Consider the following 18533-nt stretch of genomic DNA (forward strand, 5'->3'; position numbering starts at 1 on the left):
AAGCCAGGTGTGGTGCTACATGCCTATATCCCCAGCACCTGGAAAACTGAGGCAGGGGGATCACCAGGAGTTTAAGCTCAGCCTAGGCTACCTAGTGAGTTCAAAGCCAATCTGAAAGGGCTAGGGAGATAGCTCAGCCGCATAAGCACCTGCCTGGCAAGAACAAGGTGCTAAGTTCGAATCCTCAGTACAAAAAAAAAAAAAGCCAGTTTGAACTACATAGCAAGGCCCTGTCTCAAAATTATAATAAAATAAATCCTGAGAGGTGTGAGACAGTTCTTCAGGGGACCAGGACTGTGAGATACTGGTCACTAAGGTACATCCTGAATGTGGAGATGCTTGAGGGGCCCAGGCCAAGGCCAACAGACCCTCCTGCTCTGCCAGCTGGCCCGTCCATGCCCTGGCACAGACCCCACTTGGACAGCAGCAGCCTCCCTGGCATGTGCTTACCAGCCTCTCCATCTCCTGCTCCCGGAGCCGCTCTTGGCGCTGCCGCCGGTGGTACTCCAGGAGGTCATCCTCATTGTCACTGATCTCTGTGATGCTATTTTTCCGATCCCGCATGACAGGGACCCGCAAATCCCCACTGGAGAGCTTCCTCTGAGCCCGGGGGCTCTGGCGAGGCGAAGCCCCAGTAAGAGAGCCCAGACTGTAGGCTGGGCTCAGCCTGCCACTGAAGCTGCCCTTGCGGGGTGCCAGGGACTCCCCGAGTGTGGGTGAGGGACTCCGTGTCCTGCGACCCCGTGACCCCAGAGTAAGGGAGAAGTCTTCTGGAGAAGTCCCATGGGCAGCCCAGCGTCGGGGCCTCGGGCTCTCTGCCACTTCCCTGCTTAGCTTGGGATCTGGGGTGGTCCGGGCAGGCAGTGGGGAGAGAGCACGTCGTGACAAGGATGGGCTCAAAGGAGGGAGTTCTCGCATGCTGTCCAGGCCCCGACGGCCCAGGCGGGGGCTCTCAGGAGGCTGCAGGGTTCGGGTGCAAGACCCATCTGAAAATGTTCGGCCTACCAGCTGGCGTGAAGGGCTGGTTGTCAACACCCGGTCGGTGCCCGGAGGCTCATGGAAAGGGCTGGGAGGACGGTCCTGGAGTGTGTTAATTTTGTTGCGGGGAGCAGGGACGGGAGGCTGGAACTTGGGGCTACCAGGAATGCTGGTGGGTTGGCTACGGGCACCGGAAGCTGAGTATTCACTCAGGCTAATAGCCACCATGGGCAGCTGCCCACCCAGCCGGGGGCTCTCAGTGGCCCTGCGAGCTTCTGCCAAGACGGTGGCCGCAGGGCTGTCAGTCAGCAGGCCCCGGAGACCAGGGCTGGGAGGCCTCTCATGACCCCCTTTCCTGCCCAGCCGGGGGCTGTCCAAGGAGCGGGCAACACTGGGACGGGACTGTGGGGGCTGTAGGGCTAGGTGGTAGCTGGAGGAACGAGCAGGCACTAGAGGGGGCACAGAAGGTCCTGGCTCCTGCCCGCTGGGTGAGTGGCTGGCACAGCTTCCACTGCTGGCTGGTGAGGACAGTGGAGAGAAGGCTGGAGAGGTGTTCTCGTAGCTGGAACCCACAGACATAGCGCCAGGGCTGGTTGGCGGGGAGAGCAGGTATCGTCCACCATTAGCCATCGGTGACAACGGGGAGGTTGCAGCAGGCTTCTTGCCTGCAGCTACCGGCTCCTCTAGCACCAGTGAATCCATGATTTCTTGCAAGTCCTTCTCAATTGAGCTCACCAGGGAGCTGTGGCTGGCACAGGCGGAGGGTCCCCGTGTTGCAGGCTGTGGGGTGTGGTTCCCATTCACCAGACTTTCTGATTCGGCTGAGGGGAAAGCAGAGAGGCTTCAGACCCTGGTCTTCGATTCAGGGGAGTCACATATGCACAAGACTGAGGGCAGCGCACCTCTTCCTAGCACAACAGGGTTGCAAAGGCCCTGGAGAAGCTAGGAGATCACTGTCACCGGCCTGCTCTGTAACTGTGGTCAAGTGACTTGTCCTCAGTTTCCCCTCATAAAAGAAAATAAGGGCAGGGCCCTATTGTAAACAACTTAGGATAATGTTAACAACAACGGCAGAACTTCTAGGCCCCATTGTTGCCAACTCATCTCAAGACTAGACTCCGCCCTACCTTGGTTTCCCATCTTCCTGTACCTCTTTTCTAGGAAGGACAGGCGGGCATTCTGCAAAGGAGATGGGAACCTACTGTGGCACTGGCCAGACGTTCCAGAGCCTCCTACTCTAATAGGACATCAGGGCCTCCAACTCAGCAGCCAGAGGCCCAGGGAAAAAAACAAAGCCTGCAGGGCTGGGCGACTGGTGTGCACGGCTCAATTGTGTCCAATCGGAGGCAGGGGAGGGATCTGGTGTTAATGGCTGGTTCCTGGAAGCAAGCTGGCCAGCCCTGAGGTGCAGCTCAGTGCCTTCAATTATCCCTCTAAGCCACGCCAGCAAGAGCCTGCCTTTGCTGGGCCCCAGCCCTTCTCAACCAACCAGGAGTTTGGAATCCTTGGAACCGCTGCCCCAAACAGTTAAAGGAGTGGCATGACAAGGCTGGGGTGGGGACAGGGTAAAATTAACTAGGGAGTGGACTGAGAACGCAGGCTTCCCAGACTCTAGGGGACTGCAAGATACCCAGGTTGGAGAAGACTGGAGAACCTTTGGAAGACTGATTCGGTCCAAAGTTATGAAGACCAGCTGGCCACTGATGAACCGCCAGGAATACTGGTGGTTACAGGGACCACTTACTCTTCTTCAGACCCCAGACTATACATTTAGGCCACCAAGAATCACCTACCCGGGCCAGGGAGATGGCTCAGTGGAATAAGCGCTTCCCTGGCAAACACAAGGGCCTGAATTCAATCCCCGGTTCCGCCAACAAAACAAAACAAAACAGAATCACATACCAGGTGTACTAGCAGGTGTCCACCTGCTCCAACACCTTGTACCCCATAGCCATCCAAATGGCAGGGCTCAGTTCAGGGTGACAGCCTCCTGGTTAGTACCCCACACCCCAGACAGCTGGCTGGAGGGGTCGGACTGTGCTGGTTCTAGAACAATCACCAATTCTCCTCTAGAGATCAATAATTCACACACAAGCTGCAGCTGCTCCTCTGAGTCATCAGCAGGCATGGCATGGTCTGAGGGCCAGGCAGGGCCCAAGGACAGGATCACCAGCAGGTGGCAGCCATCAGAGTTTACTGGGGATTCAACAGAAAGTTCAGGCCACCCTTCAGAATAAGGCTCAGGGGAGGCAACACAAGAGGGTCAAATGACATCTTTTAGTGCGTAGGGTTCAAGCTGGCAGAACCTTCTATCCCTCAAAGCACGAGTCCCTAATTTGAGCCAAGCAACACAGCCTTGTATCTCAGGAGCCCTATGGCCTAGTATTCGCCACCAGCCAAAAGCATATGGCAGTGGGCCCAGACCATGGGTCTTGTCGTGCCCTAACACTCCAAGAGTGGGCAAGGAGAACTATCCAGTGGGTATCACCAACCTAGCCCTCTGCTTCTGCTGGATACCTACCTGAGCCAGAGCCATAGGGGGGCCCAGCAGCCCGGCTCCCTACTGGAATCATGCTTTTCATCCACTTGGCTTCAGCTGGGTGGTTAAAGCGGAGAAAGGTGGACTGACCCAGGCACAACATACAGCCTGCAGAGAAAGTAAACACTTGCAAGGGGCAGCCAAGGCTGAAGTGGCCCCAGCACACAGCACAGAAGAGCCACCTACCTTGCCCGTCTCTGATATAAGCTCCCACCACCACTGCCACCCCCATCCCACCTCCCCTCCAAAGTTAGGGCAGGAAGGAGAAACACTGGCAGGCAAATGCCAAGACCTGCATCCTCCTCTACTCTTCTGAGTAGATATGTATGATCTTCGAGTGAAGTCACTTTACCTGAGTCTGGTTGGGACAACACCACTGACTGCAGAGTTACTCTGTGTGTTAAAGCACTCCGACAAAGCTGGAATTTCCTCAGGGAACACAGTCACTCATAGCCCCCAAGCCTAGTCAGTATTCAAGATCCAGCTACTTGCCTCCTGGGCAGAAGAGTTGGTTCGAGAGGCAGCAGCTTCTGGGGTCATACAACAATCTCTGAAAAGCCAGATGTGGTGAGGCACACCCAAAAGCCTAGTTATTCAGGAAGCTGAGGCAGGAGGATTGCCAAAGTTCCAAGCCAATTTGAACAATATAGTGAGACCCTGGTTAAACAGGACTGGAGATAGCTTAGTTACAGCATCCCTGGATTCAATCACCAATACTAAAATAAAATAAAATAGTAAAAAACTCTAAAATAGGAAAACAAGGCAAAAACACAGATTTGTTCAATCCCCGGTTCCTAGTGGGGCACAGAATTTTATTTGTGTTTTGTTGAGACCGAGTCTCACTATGTAGTTCAGTCTGGTCTTGAACTCACTATGTAACCTAGCCTGGCCTCAAACTCGGAGTAATCCTGCCTCAGCCTCCCCACTACTGGGATTACAGGCTTGCACCCAGCCCAATTCCTCATTGCACGGCCTTAAGAATGCTACCACACTCTCTGAGAGTATTGGGAGCAACCACCATCCTCTTTCTTTCCTTCTGGCAAAGCACCCTCAGCGGGCTCACTGGTCTCCCCTGAAATCTAACCAATCAGAGGCCACTGGGCTTAGCTTCAGTGAAGCACATTCCCAGGAAAGAGTCACAAGCCCAGTCCTGCCCGGAGAGTGAATACATGGAAGGGGGAGGGTGCATGGGAGCCAGAAAACATAGCCAGGGGCTCAGGAGTGTGTGCAGCAGCAGGTGTGCCCACAGGCTCCTAACCCTGGCTGGCAGAATTCCGCCTTCTAGCCACACCAGGTGCTGGAGGGAGCCTGCTAAGCTGGGAGAGGCCAACGCCCTGGTGCTCTCTACCACCTATCCACACCACTGGTCCCAGCCTCCTGTCTTCCCAATCTGGTGCCACTTGGCACCCCAAGCTTCACGCCATTCTGAGCTAAGACTGGCAGGGAAGTCTACATTCCTGGACGATGAGACAGTTTAGTTCAGGCAGGCCGCAAGGGCATGGGGCATCTCAGGCCTCATGGGTACTTTGGCAGGCCCCCTACTGAGAAGCTCAGTAGTCTTGCTCTTAGGGCTCTGGGCATTGCCATTGGGCTGAGGAGGCCATAGTGCACAAAACCATCCACTTCTCTGTCACACCCACAGGCCCGCCCAGGCAGCACCAACAATTCTAAAGACTGATGGGTGACTGCAAAGGGGGGGAGGTTCCTCTGCCACCCCACCAATCAGAGGAGCTGCTCCCAGAGTAATCATAACTGGAATAAATAATAATCAACCACACCATCCACCTAATTACAACCACAGCTGTTTCAAGAGCGCTGCCAGACCCCTCTTCTTCCTTTCAGCCATTTAACAAGCTAATTAATGATGAGTTTGCAAGGTCTAGACAGACCCACTCAACCCAGGTTGGGGGGACAGGGTGGAGCTGGGAGCTAGAAAAGAGGTGGGGGTCTGGTGGAATGCAGGCCAGACCCGTGGAACCAGACCCAGCCACGGAGGCTGTGGGCCTCTAGAACCCTCCAGTGTGACCACGATAGCCGTGGGGTCCCTGCCCCCACCTCTCTCCCACGCAGGGGGTGTGGCCAAGCTGCCGGTCAGCTATAAATAGTGATGCCAGGCAGCGGAGCAGTAGCTGTATTAATAGAGTGGGCTGGAGGGCAGCAGGACTGAGAGCAGCCCGCTCCTGCCCGAATTAACTTTCTATTTGAATTCAGGGGCCCCAGGCATAGCCCCAACTCCGGGCTCTACCATCGCACGCTCCTGGCAAACAAGTTCCTGCGAGGACGCCCCCTCTCTGCCCCCTCCTGCTTCACACCCTCAAGGGCCAACCCTCCCTCTAGACCCACAACCCAGGACCCATCCGGCCAAAATCCTGCTCCCTGCCCCCATGCCCAGCGGGGCTCAGGGTCCGGCCTCACGCGCAGGTGGGTGGAGAGAGAACGCTGGGCAGAGAGGGCGGATCCCACCTCCGCGCACCGTGGAGGGGAAATGCCACACACAGACTCACACGCGCACGGACTCACACACAGGGGAGCTCACACCTTCGCTGAGGGCAGTGCTTGCCTGCTGGCCACACGGACAGAATGGACTGGCCAGAGGGAGGCTGGGCAGGACGGGAGAAGGGTTATCGCCTTCCCGTCACAGGCCACTCTTGGCTATAACTCAGACTCCCCTCATCCCAACCGAGACCCCGCGACCCCTCCGGGGAGCAAGGCTTCAGGAGCAGGGCGCATGCGGTCCGCACCGTGGAGCAGGGTCCCCAAGCCCAGACCCCCACTTGGGAACATGCAGGGCGCGCCCACCTTGGAGTCTCACCGCCTGAAAGGGACCCCAGAAAGGGACAGAGTACCCCCATCCCCCTCCCTCGCGCCCATCCTCTCCAGGTCGAGCCAAGGACTCACCGCCGACCCCGGACCTCGGGAGAGCTTGCACCCACCAGCGCGGGCCCCGCAGATCCGAGGCCCGCCCCGGGCCTTTGAGGGGGCGGGCCGACCTCCCGCGCCGCCGGCTCCGGCCGGAGCGAGCAGCCAGGCAGCTAGCAGCCGCCAGTGCCCGGGGAGGGGCGGGCCGGCCACCAGCGGCGGGGGAAGGGAGCCAGGAGGGAGGGACAAAGGCGAGGAGGAGGGGAAGAGGAAGTGATGGAGGAGACGAGTGTGGAGCTGGATGGAGAGGGCGGGGCGGGCTGGAGGATGCCGAGCCAGGAGCCGCAGGAAAAGTGGGGCAGGGAGGAGAGAGGTTCGAGGGAGGTGCCAGTGGCCGAAGGGATAAGACACAAATCCCGAGCCCAGAGATTGGGGCGTGGTGGCGCTCGCCCGTGAGCCCAGCGCTGGGGAGGCTGAGACAGGATTGCCTCGAGTTCATAGCGAGACTGGGTTACAAAGTGAGTGAGTTCCTAACCCTGTCTAAAAAAAAAAAAGGGCCACGAGGTGCTTCCAGCGTAGGTGCTTCTAGCGTAGGTACTTCTAGCGTAGGTCTCACCCAGGAGGGTAGTATGGTGCCTCTCTATGTGAGAAAAGGAGCAGCCTCCTTACACACGCGGTCACTTACACACACATATTCTCACACACATCCCCCAGCTCCAACCCTTCTTGCTGTCACAGTCACTCAAGCACAGCTATCCCCTCCCTCAGCCCTTGAAGACACAAATAAAAAGCTTCCACAGAAATAAGGAAAAAATTTTCCGCCCTTGCTGAGTAGTACACTACCACCCACTCACAGTGCCATACTACACACACACACACACACACACACACACGCACACACATTTACTCACTATGCCCACAAAGCTCATTCCATTCCAAAGAAAAAAGGAAGACCCATATAGGGTCAAATACGAAATGAGGGGAGCCTTTAAAAAAAAAAAAAAAAAAAAAAAAAAAAAAAAAAACAACCTCCCCAGGAAGAGTGATTCATCGGTCTGGAAACTGTGATGGCCAGCTGGACAGTCCCAGGCAGCCCGAGCCATGCAGCAGGAGGCAGACACAAGGGAGTGGGAAGCTGAGCTTTACTATTCTAGTTCTTTCTCACTCTTATTTTTTTAGAGTACTGTGACTTGAACTCAGGACCCAGGCAAGTGCTGTGCCACCAAACTACACAGGGCCCTTTATCAGTCTTATTATCATATAGAGCAAGCATGCAGGCTTTCCTTCCAATTACAGGAGTACCTGCAACTGCTGGAAAAAGAAAGGCTCAGTGTCCCAGATCCCAAAGAGAGCCATGTGAATAACCTAGAAACCATAGCTCCCCAGCTACCCTCCGGCTCTGTCCTCCCACGGTCTCCACATCACTGAGGGGCTTAGGAAGTAAAGGACACTTAAGAGGCAAGGACTGGCAGCGCATGGCAGGCGCGGGTAAGGACTGTCTAGACATCCCAGGGCCCTGAGCTGTGTGGCTTTCTGGGCCCTCCCCAACTTGGCCCCCTCCCCAGTCTTTCAGTGGTCTGGCCTGAGGTCCCAGGGTGGGGCAGCCCTGTTTCCTTGGTCCATTCCCAGCCCCGCCCCTTGATCTGAGGAGAAGAGGGCAGAGCCAGTCATGCCAAGTCCCTGGGTCCAGGAAGGAACCAAGGAGCTCCGGCTCCCTCACTTCATGTTCCCATCATAGCTCCAGGCTAAAGGTTGACATCTGCTTGCTGCCAGCCTCCTCCCTCCCTCAGCCCAAGCGCACTCTGCTGGAAGAGCCTGTCACCACCATCTCTGCTTGTCATAACTGTGTCTCTCCACATTGCCTATGGCTGGGCACCATGCCCAGAATGATGCTTCCACAGCCTAGCCAGCCTTGTTATTCCCAAGATAATCCTCTGTTTTTCAAAGAGGAAGGTCTCGGGTCTTATCTACACAGCTCGATGAGGGGTGCAAGACAGAAAATAATGGTCTTTGAAAAAAAAAAAAAAAAAAAAAACACTAGGAATTGAACTCAGAGCCTTTGCAATGAATTATATCCCAGGCCCTGTTTTTATTTTTTTTTTTATTTTTTAAATTTTTTTTGGTGGAACCAGGGATTGAACTCAGACCCTTTGCGCTTACTAGGGAAGCGCTTATTCCACTGAGCCATCTCCCTGGCCCCCTTTTTTTTCTTTTTTTTTTTTCCTTTTTTTTTAATAAAATAAAATTTTATTTTATGAAAGAGTCTGTAAGACAGAGTCTTGCTAAGTCCCTGGGTTGCTCAGGCTCAGCTCAAACTTGTGATCCTTTTGCCTCAGCCTCCAAGAGCACTGGGTTTTAGGCATATGCCACCATGCCCATTAAATGGCCCCTTACACACATGTCATGGGGCCACTGAGTTCTTGTGTACACACAGGGGAACACACATAGGCATTCAGGTTCCCTCAGTCCCAGGTTCACCCCTACCGACTACTTGAACATGCTAATCATAAACACAAGGACAGACACAAACAAATACAGAGATACACAAGCCCTACATCCCAAACATATTTGGAGAAATATAAACACAGTCCAGTTATGCAGACACACAGAGATAGCATGTGCACCCCTGAGCCACCAGTTTCCAAGGAAACGCACTCCCAAGAATGTCCGGAGTGGGGCCAGGCAGGGCTGGGCTTGGTGCCTTGCTCGAGAGATGAGACAAGGAAATCCTCAGCTCCTGGAGCCCAGGGGAGGGGGCTGGCTGGGGAGAAGAACACCCATTCCTTTGTGCCTCCGCCTACCCCTTGTGGGCTGCCAAGCTTCTGAGACAGGCGAGCCCTGACTAGAAGGCTGAGGGTGGGGGGAGGCAAGGGAGTTTAGGGTCAGAAGAGAGTGGGAGGGTACATACTTGGCAGGGTGGGCTTCTGGCTGGGGAAGGGAGGTCACTGGGAACACAGGAAATGCTTAAGAATCCCATGGTGGCCTCAGGCCCTCCGTTTGCTCAGAGAGCTAAGTGATGTGTTGGGAAGGCTGGGGAAGAGAACACCTCGCCCTGCTCACCACACATAGGGCAAGAATGCTCCCACTCATGGAAGCAACAGGGGTAGGGGCCGAGCCATCTTTGAACTTTGCCCTGCCCCTCCTTTCTGTCCTACTGTCTCACCTGCACGCATGCAAGCCCTGGGTGCTCTCTCTGAGACCCAACAGGAACTACATAGCATTTTGGCCAAATCCCAGTTCTTGGGGGCTTCTCCTCTTATCCAGAGCCAGAGTCGCTGAAGCCCTGGAGAAGGCTTGCATCACGGCTTCCCTGAAATTGCCATCCACACGTGTACCCACCCCAAGGACAGGAGGCAGGAGTGAAGTTTGGTCAGTTCTTAGGTGGGCTGTGAAGGAAATGGTATTTAAAGGTGCCAAGGGATAGGAACAGAAGGACCTTAGAAGACTGGAGTAAGGAGGGACTTTGAGCTAATGGAATCCCCAGAAAGCAGTGCTACAGCGGGCCCTCTTGCCAAGGTCCAGCCTTAGCCCAGGACTTATCCTCATGCTCATCCCCTCCCAGCCCCAACCAAATCTGCTTCTTCTCCTTCCTGTAATCAGACAATTCACTGTATAAATCAATGCCTAGGGCGCTGTTTCCAGGGTGAACACACCTGGCCTGTCAAAGTGCCACCTGGCCACCCATTGCCTGCTTGGTAACCATAGCAATTAGGGGCCCTTACACAGCAGGGCCTCCCTTGCACCACAGAATGGCCTGGTGCTGGGGGAAAGTACGGTTACCACGTTCATGATGCAGAGGCCACTGTCAGCGGTCTTACAGCAGGAGTGGGCTTGTCTTCAAATCTCGCCTTCACACTCTGCCTTTGTCCCATCCCCACAGCTTTGTCCTCTAAGCTTCTCAAAACAACTCTTTCAGCATCATGAAGCCATATCTGATTCCTTCTTTTTATTTCGTTGTTGATTTTTTTTTTTTTTTTTTTTTTTTTTTTTTTTTTTTAGGGAAGGATATACAGGGTGTTCAGGGCCTTACCACTAGATCCGACTTCATAGTGATCTGCCTGTTTACAGCCTCCCAAGAGCTGGGATTACAGGTGCACACCACCATGCCCAGTCTTAGTTGCTGTCTCAGAGTGCACCCTCCTCCGCCCCCGGTAGGGCTGGCATGACAGGCCTGGGAATCGAACCCCTGGCCCCCTAGCCTGCTTGCAGGCACTTTAATCCGCTGAGCTATTTGACCAACCCTAGTTGTTTTTTAATTCAGTACTGGGGATTGAATTCAGGGAGCACTGAGCTACACCCACTCCCCTTTTTATTTATTTTAAGATAAGGTTTCATCAAGTTGCCCAGCCTAGGCTCAGATTTTTTTAGGTACCAGGGATTAAACTCAAGACCTTGCACTTGCCAGGCAGGCGCTTATGCCACTGAGCTATATCCCCGTCCCTGGGCTCAGATTCATGATCTATTGCCTCAGCCTCTGAGGTAGCTGGGATCACGTGGGTGTGCCACTAAGTCTTGCCACTGATGCCCTCTTGTTGCTGTTCCACCTGCTGTCCCCCAACAACCACCAACAGCCCTCTGGGCTGGGCCATCTGACAACAAAAATCCATAACTTTTCCACCTCCATGTTGTGGGGAAGTAAGGTAAGCGCAACCAGAGAAGAAAGGCAGGATGGAGACAAATCTGGCTGCTGGAGGGTTTTGCCATGTTAGGTGGAGAGCCAGCCAGTATGGCAGGCAGTTACCATAGCAACCAGTACAGCAGGCTTCCCCTACACCCAGCATATACAAGCTTCGAAATAAAGGCCCCTTTCTCAATTTGGGGGTAGCAGACCTTACCCTGAGTGAGTCGGGTTGGCTGTCGAACTGGGAGCCCATCAATGGTACAGGCATTTCCACAAGGGTAGAGGGTAAGGGTACCCCGTAGATTCTCAATGTAGCAGTGCTCTGGAGCCAGGCCTAGACCCTGCAGGGAGATGTCCTTGGCTGCAGAGCCGATCACTGTCCTCCCTGGAGAGAGGATGTAAACTGAGTCAGAGGGGACCAGGCTGAGGAGGCAGGGACATGGCAAAGAGTACATGGGGAAAATACAATTTCATTTGTATCTTTATCTACCTCTGGGGACCCCCTGTTGGGTGCCCCTAGGCCTTGTGAGCCAGTAACTGATAGCTCTGCTCAAGCAGAAAAAACTGCTTCTGAATGGGACACCCCCCCAGAGCACAGGAGCCCAACTCCCTGAGGAGGGTCTTCTTCTCTGAGGATCTCTGGAAGCCTCCTAACTGCTCCTCCTTGTATTCCTTTCTCCTTTCCCCCTTCTTGCTACTATTCTCTCTTTTTTTAAATCTTTTTTTTTTTATGTATTTGGTACAGGGTCTCACTATGCAGCTTGGACTTGTAGGAATCCTCCTGTTCTCAGTCTCCCTCTTTTTTTTTTTTTTTTTTTTAATTAATTAATTAATTTATTTAGTGTGTGTGTGTGTGTGTGTGTGTGTGTGTGGCCAGCTCAGCCCACCAGGGGGCGGGCTGGCTGGCATGTGGTGCTGGGGGATAGAACCGCGGTCCCTGGGCTTCGGGCTTCGCTAAGCTTGTTCTAAGTAGGTGCTTTAGACCACTGAGCCATCTCACCAGCCCCTCCCTCTTTTTTTTTTTTTTTTTTCTAAATTTCTCTTCTTTCTGCCACCTGCAAGCCAGCCTGGTCCTTCCTCCTGAGTCTCCAGCGCTCCAGTGCTGCCTTGCCCCAAAACCCCTCCCTGGCAGAGCCCCTGGGACTGGTATTCAGAGAATGTGGGAAATGTAGTTATCACCCAGGCAACAGGTGCAGCCAGGAGAGAAAAGGGAGGGCAGAAGCCAAGGCTGAAGGGCACCGGTCTAGGGCTCCCCTTGGGGTGTGGTGCCCCTGCTCCCATCTTTCCCTTTGCCAGCCCAGCCTCCCAGGCCAGTTAGCATCTTGGAGTGGGGACCCTTTTATCTTGGCTGCACTGGTAGCTCAGAGCAGCATGCTGCCTGTTTCTGTCAGTGCTCTCTTCCTTGTTTCTAAATTGATCTGTAATCCCTGTCATGGAGCCAGATTATCTACCAAAGAAGGCAGAAAGTCCAGGGAGGCAAAAAAAAAAAACCCAAAGGAAACACTGCCTGCAGATGGCAGGAGGGCCCCTACCTCAGGCAGAGGCCTGGGAGAGAGGGAGGCACGGGTCGGACTGTCATCCGGCTTACCTTCCTCCAGTGGCAGGAGGGTGATCGCGGTGCTGAGCCGCCCACTGCCCAGGCTCACCAGGTGGGGTTTGTCCGTTTGCACTTTCAGCCCCTTGCCTGTCTCAATCAAGTCCAACGGTCCTTTCTGCAGGGAGCAGTGGTAGAGAATGAGCATCATTACCGACTTCTGGCCAGCTCCTTACTTTCCCGGTCACAGTCACACCAGCACCCTCTCCAGTCCTTGTCCCTTTGCAAAGGACTCTGAGGTGCTAAAGGGTTTAGCACAAAATCATGGCCAGAGCATTATCATACAAAATTGTAATTAGATCTGAATCTAGGCCACTAACTCGTCCCACTGGATTTATCTCAAGTCTTGGCTCAACTGCCCCTTTTTGTCTAAAACAGTAACAAAGCAAGAAGGCGGGGAAGGCAGGGATGCTGGGGAGAAGTGGGCACAGTAGGAGGCCCAGACCGGCTCTGGCAGGGCTGCTGCTCGCCCCTACAGGGCTGCTGCTCGCCCCTACTACAGAAGCTACTGCGGACAGCTGCCGCAGAGGCATGGACCAAGGTGATGCAGCTCGGAGACGTCTGTAAACTGCTTCTGCCTTACAAAGGGGAGTTTCTGAGTGAGCCAATTAACCTAATTCAGATACAGACTGAGTTGTTAATAGGTTTTAGGGTCTGGAAGGGCGGAGAGAAACAGAACTGCTGCTCCCCCTCTTGAGCTGGGATCTGAGGTGTGTAGAAGGCCTAAGCCCCTCCTTACAACTGCTCCCTTACCCTACGGCCTGGCCCCACTCACCTGCACCACAGCCTGTGTCTTGCATCCAGGGCCTACCAGAGTCCTACTGAGAGCATCCATGGTCCTGGGGCTCCAGGGTTCCTGGGGACACAGCATAACACAGGTGAGGGCAAGAGAAGAAGAAGAAGTGGCTCTGTGGCAGGGTTCTCAGGGCAGGTACAGCACCAGCCGGCATTATTCTCATCATTCTCATGCTAAAAGAAAGGCGGGGGCCGATAAGGAGATGGGTGCGAGGCAATGCCTGGTCTCCAGCCTCTGGCCATGACACAGGCTTAGTCCTGGACCTCGCCAGCACAAAGCCTGGCTATGCTTCTGGGTTTTCTTGCCCTGTGTAACCCATAACCCAGGTCTTAGCAGCTGAAAGTTCCCAGCTATCTGGAGCCCCCAAAACCCAAAGATCCTTCCTGCAAGTCAGAGGGCCCCTAGCTGGGTGGCAGGGTTAAAGCAGGCACTCCCTCCCTCAACCTTTCTTTCTCTTCTCTGTTGCTTTTCCCAGGGACTTAATAAGATGTTCTTAAAGGAGACATGGGAAAAACCCAACACTCCTACCATCTCTGTGTATCTCTACTCCTGTATCTTTTCTTCAAGAAATCAACCTCAGGGGTCGGGAAGATGGTTCAGTAGAATAAGCGCTTCCCTGGCAAGCACAAAGGCCTGAGTTTGATCCCTGGTTCCGACAGAAAAAAAAGGAAATCAACCGCATCCCAAAGCAACCAGCTCAGAATCTCAGTGGCAACTATTGGGAGTATAGGACTCTTGGTTCTTACCTGGGATGGTACCCTTTAGGAAGCTAAGGTCCTTAAAGGCCCTTAAGGGTTGTTCTCAGGAACAAGATAGATTATAGAGCTAGAACCTAAATTGGTCCTCAGCCACCTACCTGCCTCTCTTTCCCCGGCCTATGCTTTTGGTAGCTGAGACTATGAAGAAGACCCTATATGTACTAATGTGTCTCCATATGCCCAACCGTTGGGCACCTTGCAAAGGTAAGAAACTTCCCATTGGCTACTGAAATGTTACTGGGGAAAGCTGAGGCCTGGAGAGTTTCCTGCTTTCACTGTTTCAGCCATGTCCCAGATGAATTACAGAGGAAACAAGGGCAAGAGCCAGCATTCCACAGAGTGTCTGACCCTGGCAGTGGGTCCCAAGGGCCCTCAGCCATGGAGTTACTAAATTTACCCTCCCAGCTTCCACCCTTCCGGGCCTGGACCACATAATCTCTGTCACCATTTCCACCCAAGCTGGTGGAAAAGAGGCCGGAATAGTGCCTGGGCCCACTTCAAGACTAGGAGGAGGGAAAGCAAAGGCTGTTAACTCTCACCATGCCCTGAGCTGGCCTGCTCTCTCCCCAGGAGTCCTGCCCACAGGAAAGTGTTTCCAGAGACAGAATGTTGTACTGTTTCCTTAGACTCAGGGAAATCCCTCCACATTTCCTGAGGGAAGAGTGGGTTAGCAATAGGAAGTTCATGTAAAAACGTGGAGAAGAAAAACAAAATTATAAACAACGGTGAAAGGAAGGTATTGTCCTTAATGGAAAAAGCTTTACAGTGGGATTAAGAAGTCTTAAATTCTACCAGTGTGGTGGCACACGCCTGTAATCACAGCACTCTAGAGTCTGAGGCAGAAGGATCACTGGGAGTTCAAAGCCAGCCTGGGCTATAAATGGAGATTAGACTGCCTGAACTGCATAGTGAAACCCTGTCTCAAAATAAATAAATAAATAAATTCTACCCTGAATTTACTATTCATTAGTTGTAAGATCTTGGACAAATTCATTTCAGTTACTTTAGTTCTCATTGTCAAATCAATCTTCTATAAAAGTAGAATGATAATTTTTAAGAGAATGTCTTTAAAAAAGAAGTTTGTCTAAAAAAAAAAAAAAAAAAAAGAAAAAGAAGAAGGTTGTCTAGATCAGTATTTGCCTGGGCTGGGATAGAAGTCAAAGAAATTGTAAATTGGCGTAATATCCTTTTGGAGGGATGTATTAGAAATACTCTAAAATTAAATTGTGATGCTGGTTGTTCAGCTCTAAATATACTAATATCATTGCACACTTAAATTGGGTGGGTTTTATGTTATATAAATTAAGGGCCAACGAGATGGCTCAGCAGTGTAAACACCTGCCTGGCAAGCACAAGGTCTTGACTTCGATCTCTGATACCACAAAAAAATAAATAAATAGGGGCCGGGGAGATAGCTCAGTAGAATAAGCGCTTGCCTGGCAAGCACAGGGTCCTGAGTTCAATCCCCAGTCCTGCAAATAAATAAATAAATAAATAAAATATAAATTAAATCTAAATAAAGTTGTTAGGTATTTTTAAGGACTGTGTGAAGACTGAGGTAATATACTAAATGACACTCCATGAAATGCAAAACACCACCTAAATGCCAGTTATCATGAGCTGTATAAGCTTGAGTAAGGCACTGCGTTTGTCTGGGCCTGTTTCTCTGTCACACTGGAGTGTTTGTCACCAGCATTCTTTGAGGTATTTGGGTGTGCTCATTTATTTAAACCAAAAAACTTCAAGTGGGGATAAAGGCCATAAAAAATAACTTTGAAAGGGAAATGAGTGATTACAGGAGAGAAGAGAAGGCAATAAGGAAGTGAAAGGAGAGGGAGAGATACGGAGAGAGTTGTAGGGAGAAGATAAGAAAACATGTAGCGTTTGGGAGGTGCAAGCCCGTGACCTCGGCTCAGAAATTTAATCCAGGAGAAGTGGAAAAAGACACCAGACCAACCTGCCAGACGCTCAGGTCCTGCTGTGACCGTGGGGTCTCATTGTGGCCCAGGGAACCACCACCTGGGGTCGCCCTCTCTTCGGACCCCAGCCCTCCCTCCCTCCATCCCAGCCAGGGGCTGCCCCTAGCCCAACCCGGCCTCAGCCGCTCTTCTGGCAAATCGTCCCTGCGGTGCAAATCCGGCTTCCGCGAGCCCTTCTGGACTCGGGTAGACGAGAGCAAGGCTGCAGCGGCCTCGGACTCGGGTGTCCAGGTCTGGCGGGCTGCTGCGAGAGTCCCCGCGTGCAGTGACGCTGGAGTCCCGCAGGTGACCCCGCGGCCTGGCGGGAACGTGCAGGCTGTCGCCCCCTCCACCCAGCGGGGCCCCAGTCTCTCCTTGGGGGTCTCGGCGCCCAAGTGAGGGTGAAGGGAGGCCCCCGGAGCAGGGCACCGGCTTTGGCACCAGCAGTCACTGAAGGAGGTCCCAAGGGGCCCCAAGATGAAAGGGGGAGCAAAGGGCCCGGCCCCCAGCGGCGCCGCAGCTCGGCCCTCCGCACGCCCCTTCGGGTCACCCGGGTCCTCACCTGGGTCCCGGGGGCCCAGCCGAGGCCTCGCCCCGGGCGTCGCATGTTGTGGCTGGACCTGCGGGGCTGAGCCGGGATCCTCTCGGCCGGTTGTGGCCTTCGCCTTCCCGGCGCACATCCGCCCTTGAGGAAGGGCCCAGTCAGAGGAAGGAGCCGGCCGGACGGGAAGGAAACTGAGGCTGGGAGCCCCGCGGGCAGGATGCCCGGGCGGAGCTGGGCGGGGCGGAGGTATCCGAGGCCGGGGGCGGGGAGAACTTCAGGAGGAGAAAAAGAAGGCAGAAAAGAGGGTCTGCGGGGACAGGGGCCTCGAGTGGAAGGGGCGACGGCGGGGACGACCAGGAAGCCCAAGAGCTGGGGCCCGGCACACCCGCGCCCCGAGCGTGAGATCGGAGGTCGCCAGCCCGGGACCGAGGCCAGAGTGCCGGGAGAGCTGTGCGCGCAAGCGGGTGGGCGACTTTTATGCCGGCGCCGGAGAGGTGCAGCTCCTGGAAGCCCGGGCCACGCGGGACTTCCGCGCCGGAGAGGCCCCGGCTGCCCCTCGGCCCGCCCTGGGCCACGGCAGGGGACAAGGCCGCAGTGTTGGGCCGCCCCGCCCGCTTGCCCGCCCGGGACAAGCGGCCTTTCTTTGGCCCGGCGGGGAGAAGGGGACTCTTGTTTGCGCAGCCTGGAAAGGGGTGGCCGCCCCCACGACGCCGCTCCAGCCGGGCAGCTGCGGGGAGGGCGCGCGAGAGAGATCGTGGGGCGCGGGGCACGGAGCGTCCCGGGCGCGGGCGAGGTCCTGCGCGTGTGCTGGACCTGCGTGTGTGCGCGACGCGTGGACGCCCGACGCGGCGGAGCCTGTGCTTGTGTGACCACGGCGGGAGTGAGCCGCCGTCGGATGAGTCAGCCCCCGGGAGCCTCGGGGACCGCTGAGCTAACGGGCCCAGAATGCAGCCCCGCCCCGGCGCCCGGGTCCCCTGCCGGGCCGGGCCGTGCGGTCACGGTCCAAATCCCCGCTCGCGCCGCCTCCGCGGAAGCGTCCGCGGCTCCTCGGCAACCTCGAGCCGGGCGGCCCCACCCCGCTGCACTTCCCCATCCCGGGGGAGTCCGATGACTTGGCGCAGCTTGGTAGCGGGGATCTCCGCTAGGCGCTGGGTCCAGACCGCGAAAGCGCGGTCCCAGCAGTGGCTGGGAGTCACTCCTGCAAGGTGCCCCAGGGGGCCCCGAGCCCTGAAAGCGCGAAGCCTTGGAGGAGCGTTTGGGAGGCCTCCACGACATTCCCATATCCTGGACACCACCAAAAACCCTCCTGGACGCCTGTTCCATCAAGCAGGACTCAGCAGCCCTTCCTTGGCCATCAAGGCTGCTGGCGTGGGGGCGAGAGCAAAGACACCCCAAGAGACCCCCTCCCTGTGGTCCTGCTGTTGTTGAAAGGAGGCAGTGGGGGACGCTTGAGATGCACACACTTGCCCCTAAGACTCAGAGGGTGGCAACCTGGCCCTGCAGTGCCAGCGGGCGATTCTGAAAGTCTGAGCGTCCCTCCGGGAGAGCACGGCCCCCTTGGCAGTGGGGCTGACAGCAGCTCGGCAAGGCAAAAGCAAACAACTCTCGGGAGAGCGGCAGTGCCGACTGCCACAAAATCCCCTTTGGTCTGTAAGCACTTACCTGGGATGTCCCTCTTCCCCCACGGGCTACTTCAGAGCCCTCTATTCCATTGCTGACTTTGCCAGGCCCCGGGGACTTCCCCTGTATAGCGCCAGCCTTGCAGTGAATGGCACCCTCAGGCGTAGGAGAGCGGGCGCGCTTACCTTTCGGGGAGAGTGGGACACGGTCCCAGTGCCCGGCGTGGCCACGGCGGCCTCAGGCTCCGAGGGACACTGTTGCTTTTC

General features: G+C 55.0%; 1 protein-coding gene across 16 annotated transcripts in view; it reads right to left on the minus strand.

Moving 5' to 3' along the window:
• Phldb1 (pleckstrin homology like domain family B member 1) overlaps nucleotides 1-18533 on the minus strand; it is a 46770-nt gene extending 28237 nt beyond the window's left edge. For 12 of the 16 annotated variants that reach the window (XM_004636443.2, XM_023721139.1, XM_004636442.2 and 9 more), the window contains exons 1-7: nucleotides 18453-18529; nucleotides 16666-16919; nucleotides 13367-13447; nucleotides 12586-12709; nucleotides 11212-11382; nucleotides 3500-3625; nucleotides 451-1799 (exon numbers count right to left, since the gene is read on the minus strand). In XM_004636443.2, coding sequence (XP_004636500.2) covers nucleotides 451-1799; nucleotides 3500-3625; nucleotides 11212-11382; nucleotides 12586-12709; nucleotides 13367-13447; nucleotides 16666-16710 — 1896 coding nt within the window. In that variant the 5' untranslated portion in view covers nucleotides 16711-16919; nucleotides 18453-18529. Of the gene's footprint in view, nucleotides 1-450; nucleotides 1800-3499; nucleotides 3626-6415; nucleotides 6564-11211; nucleotides 11383-12585; nucleotides 12710-13366; nucleotides 13448-13915; nucleotides 14034-16665; nucleotides 16920-18452 lie in introns of those variants that run through there. The other 4 variants (XM_023721125.1, XM_023721130.1, XM_023721128.1 and 1 more) reach the window with 4 other exon arrangements.

This window comes from Octodon degus, unplaced genomic scaffold (genome assembly GCF_000260255.1).
Source record: "Octodon degus isolate 3935 unplaced genomic scaffold, OctDeg1.0 scaffold00080, whole genome shotgun sequence".
Lineage (NCBI taxonomy): Eukaryota > Metazoa > Chordata > Mammalia > Rodentia > Octodontidae > Octodon > Octodon degus.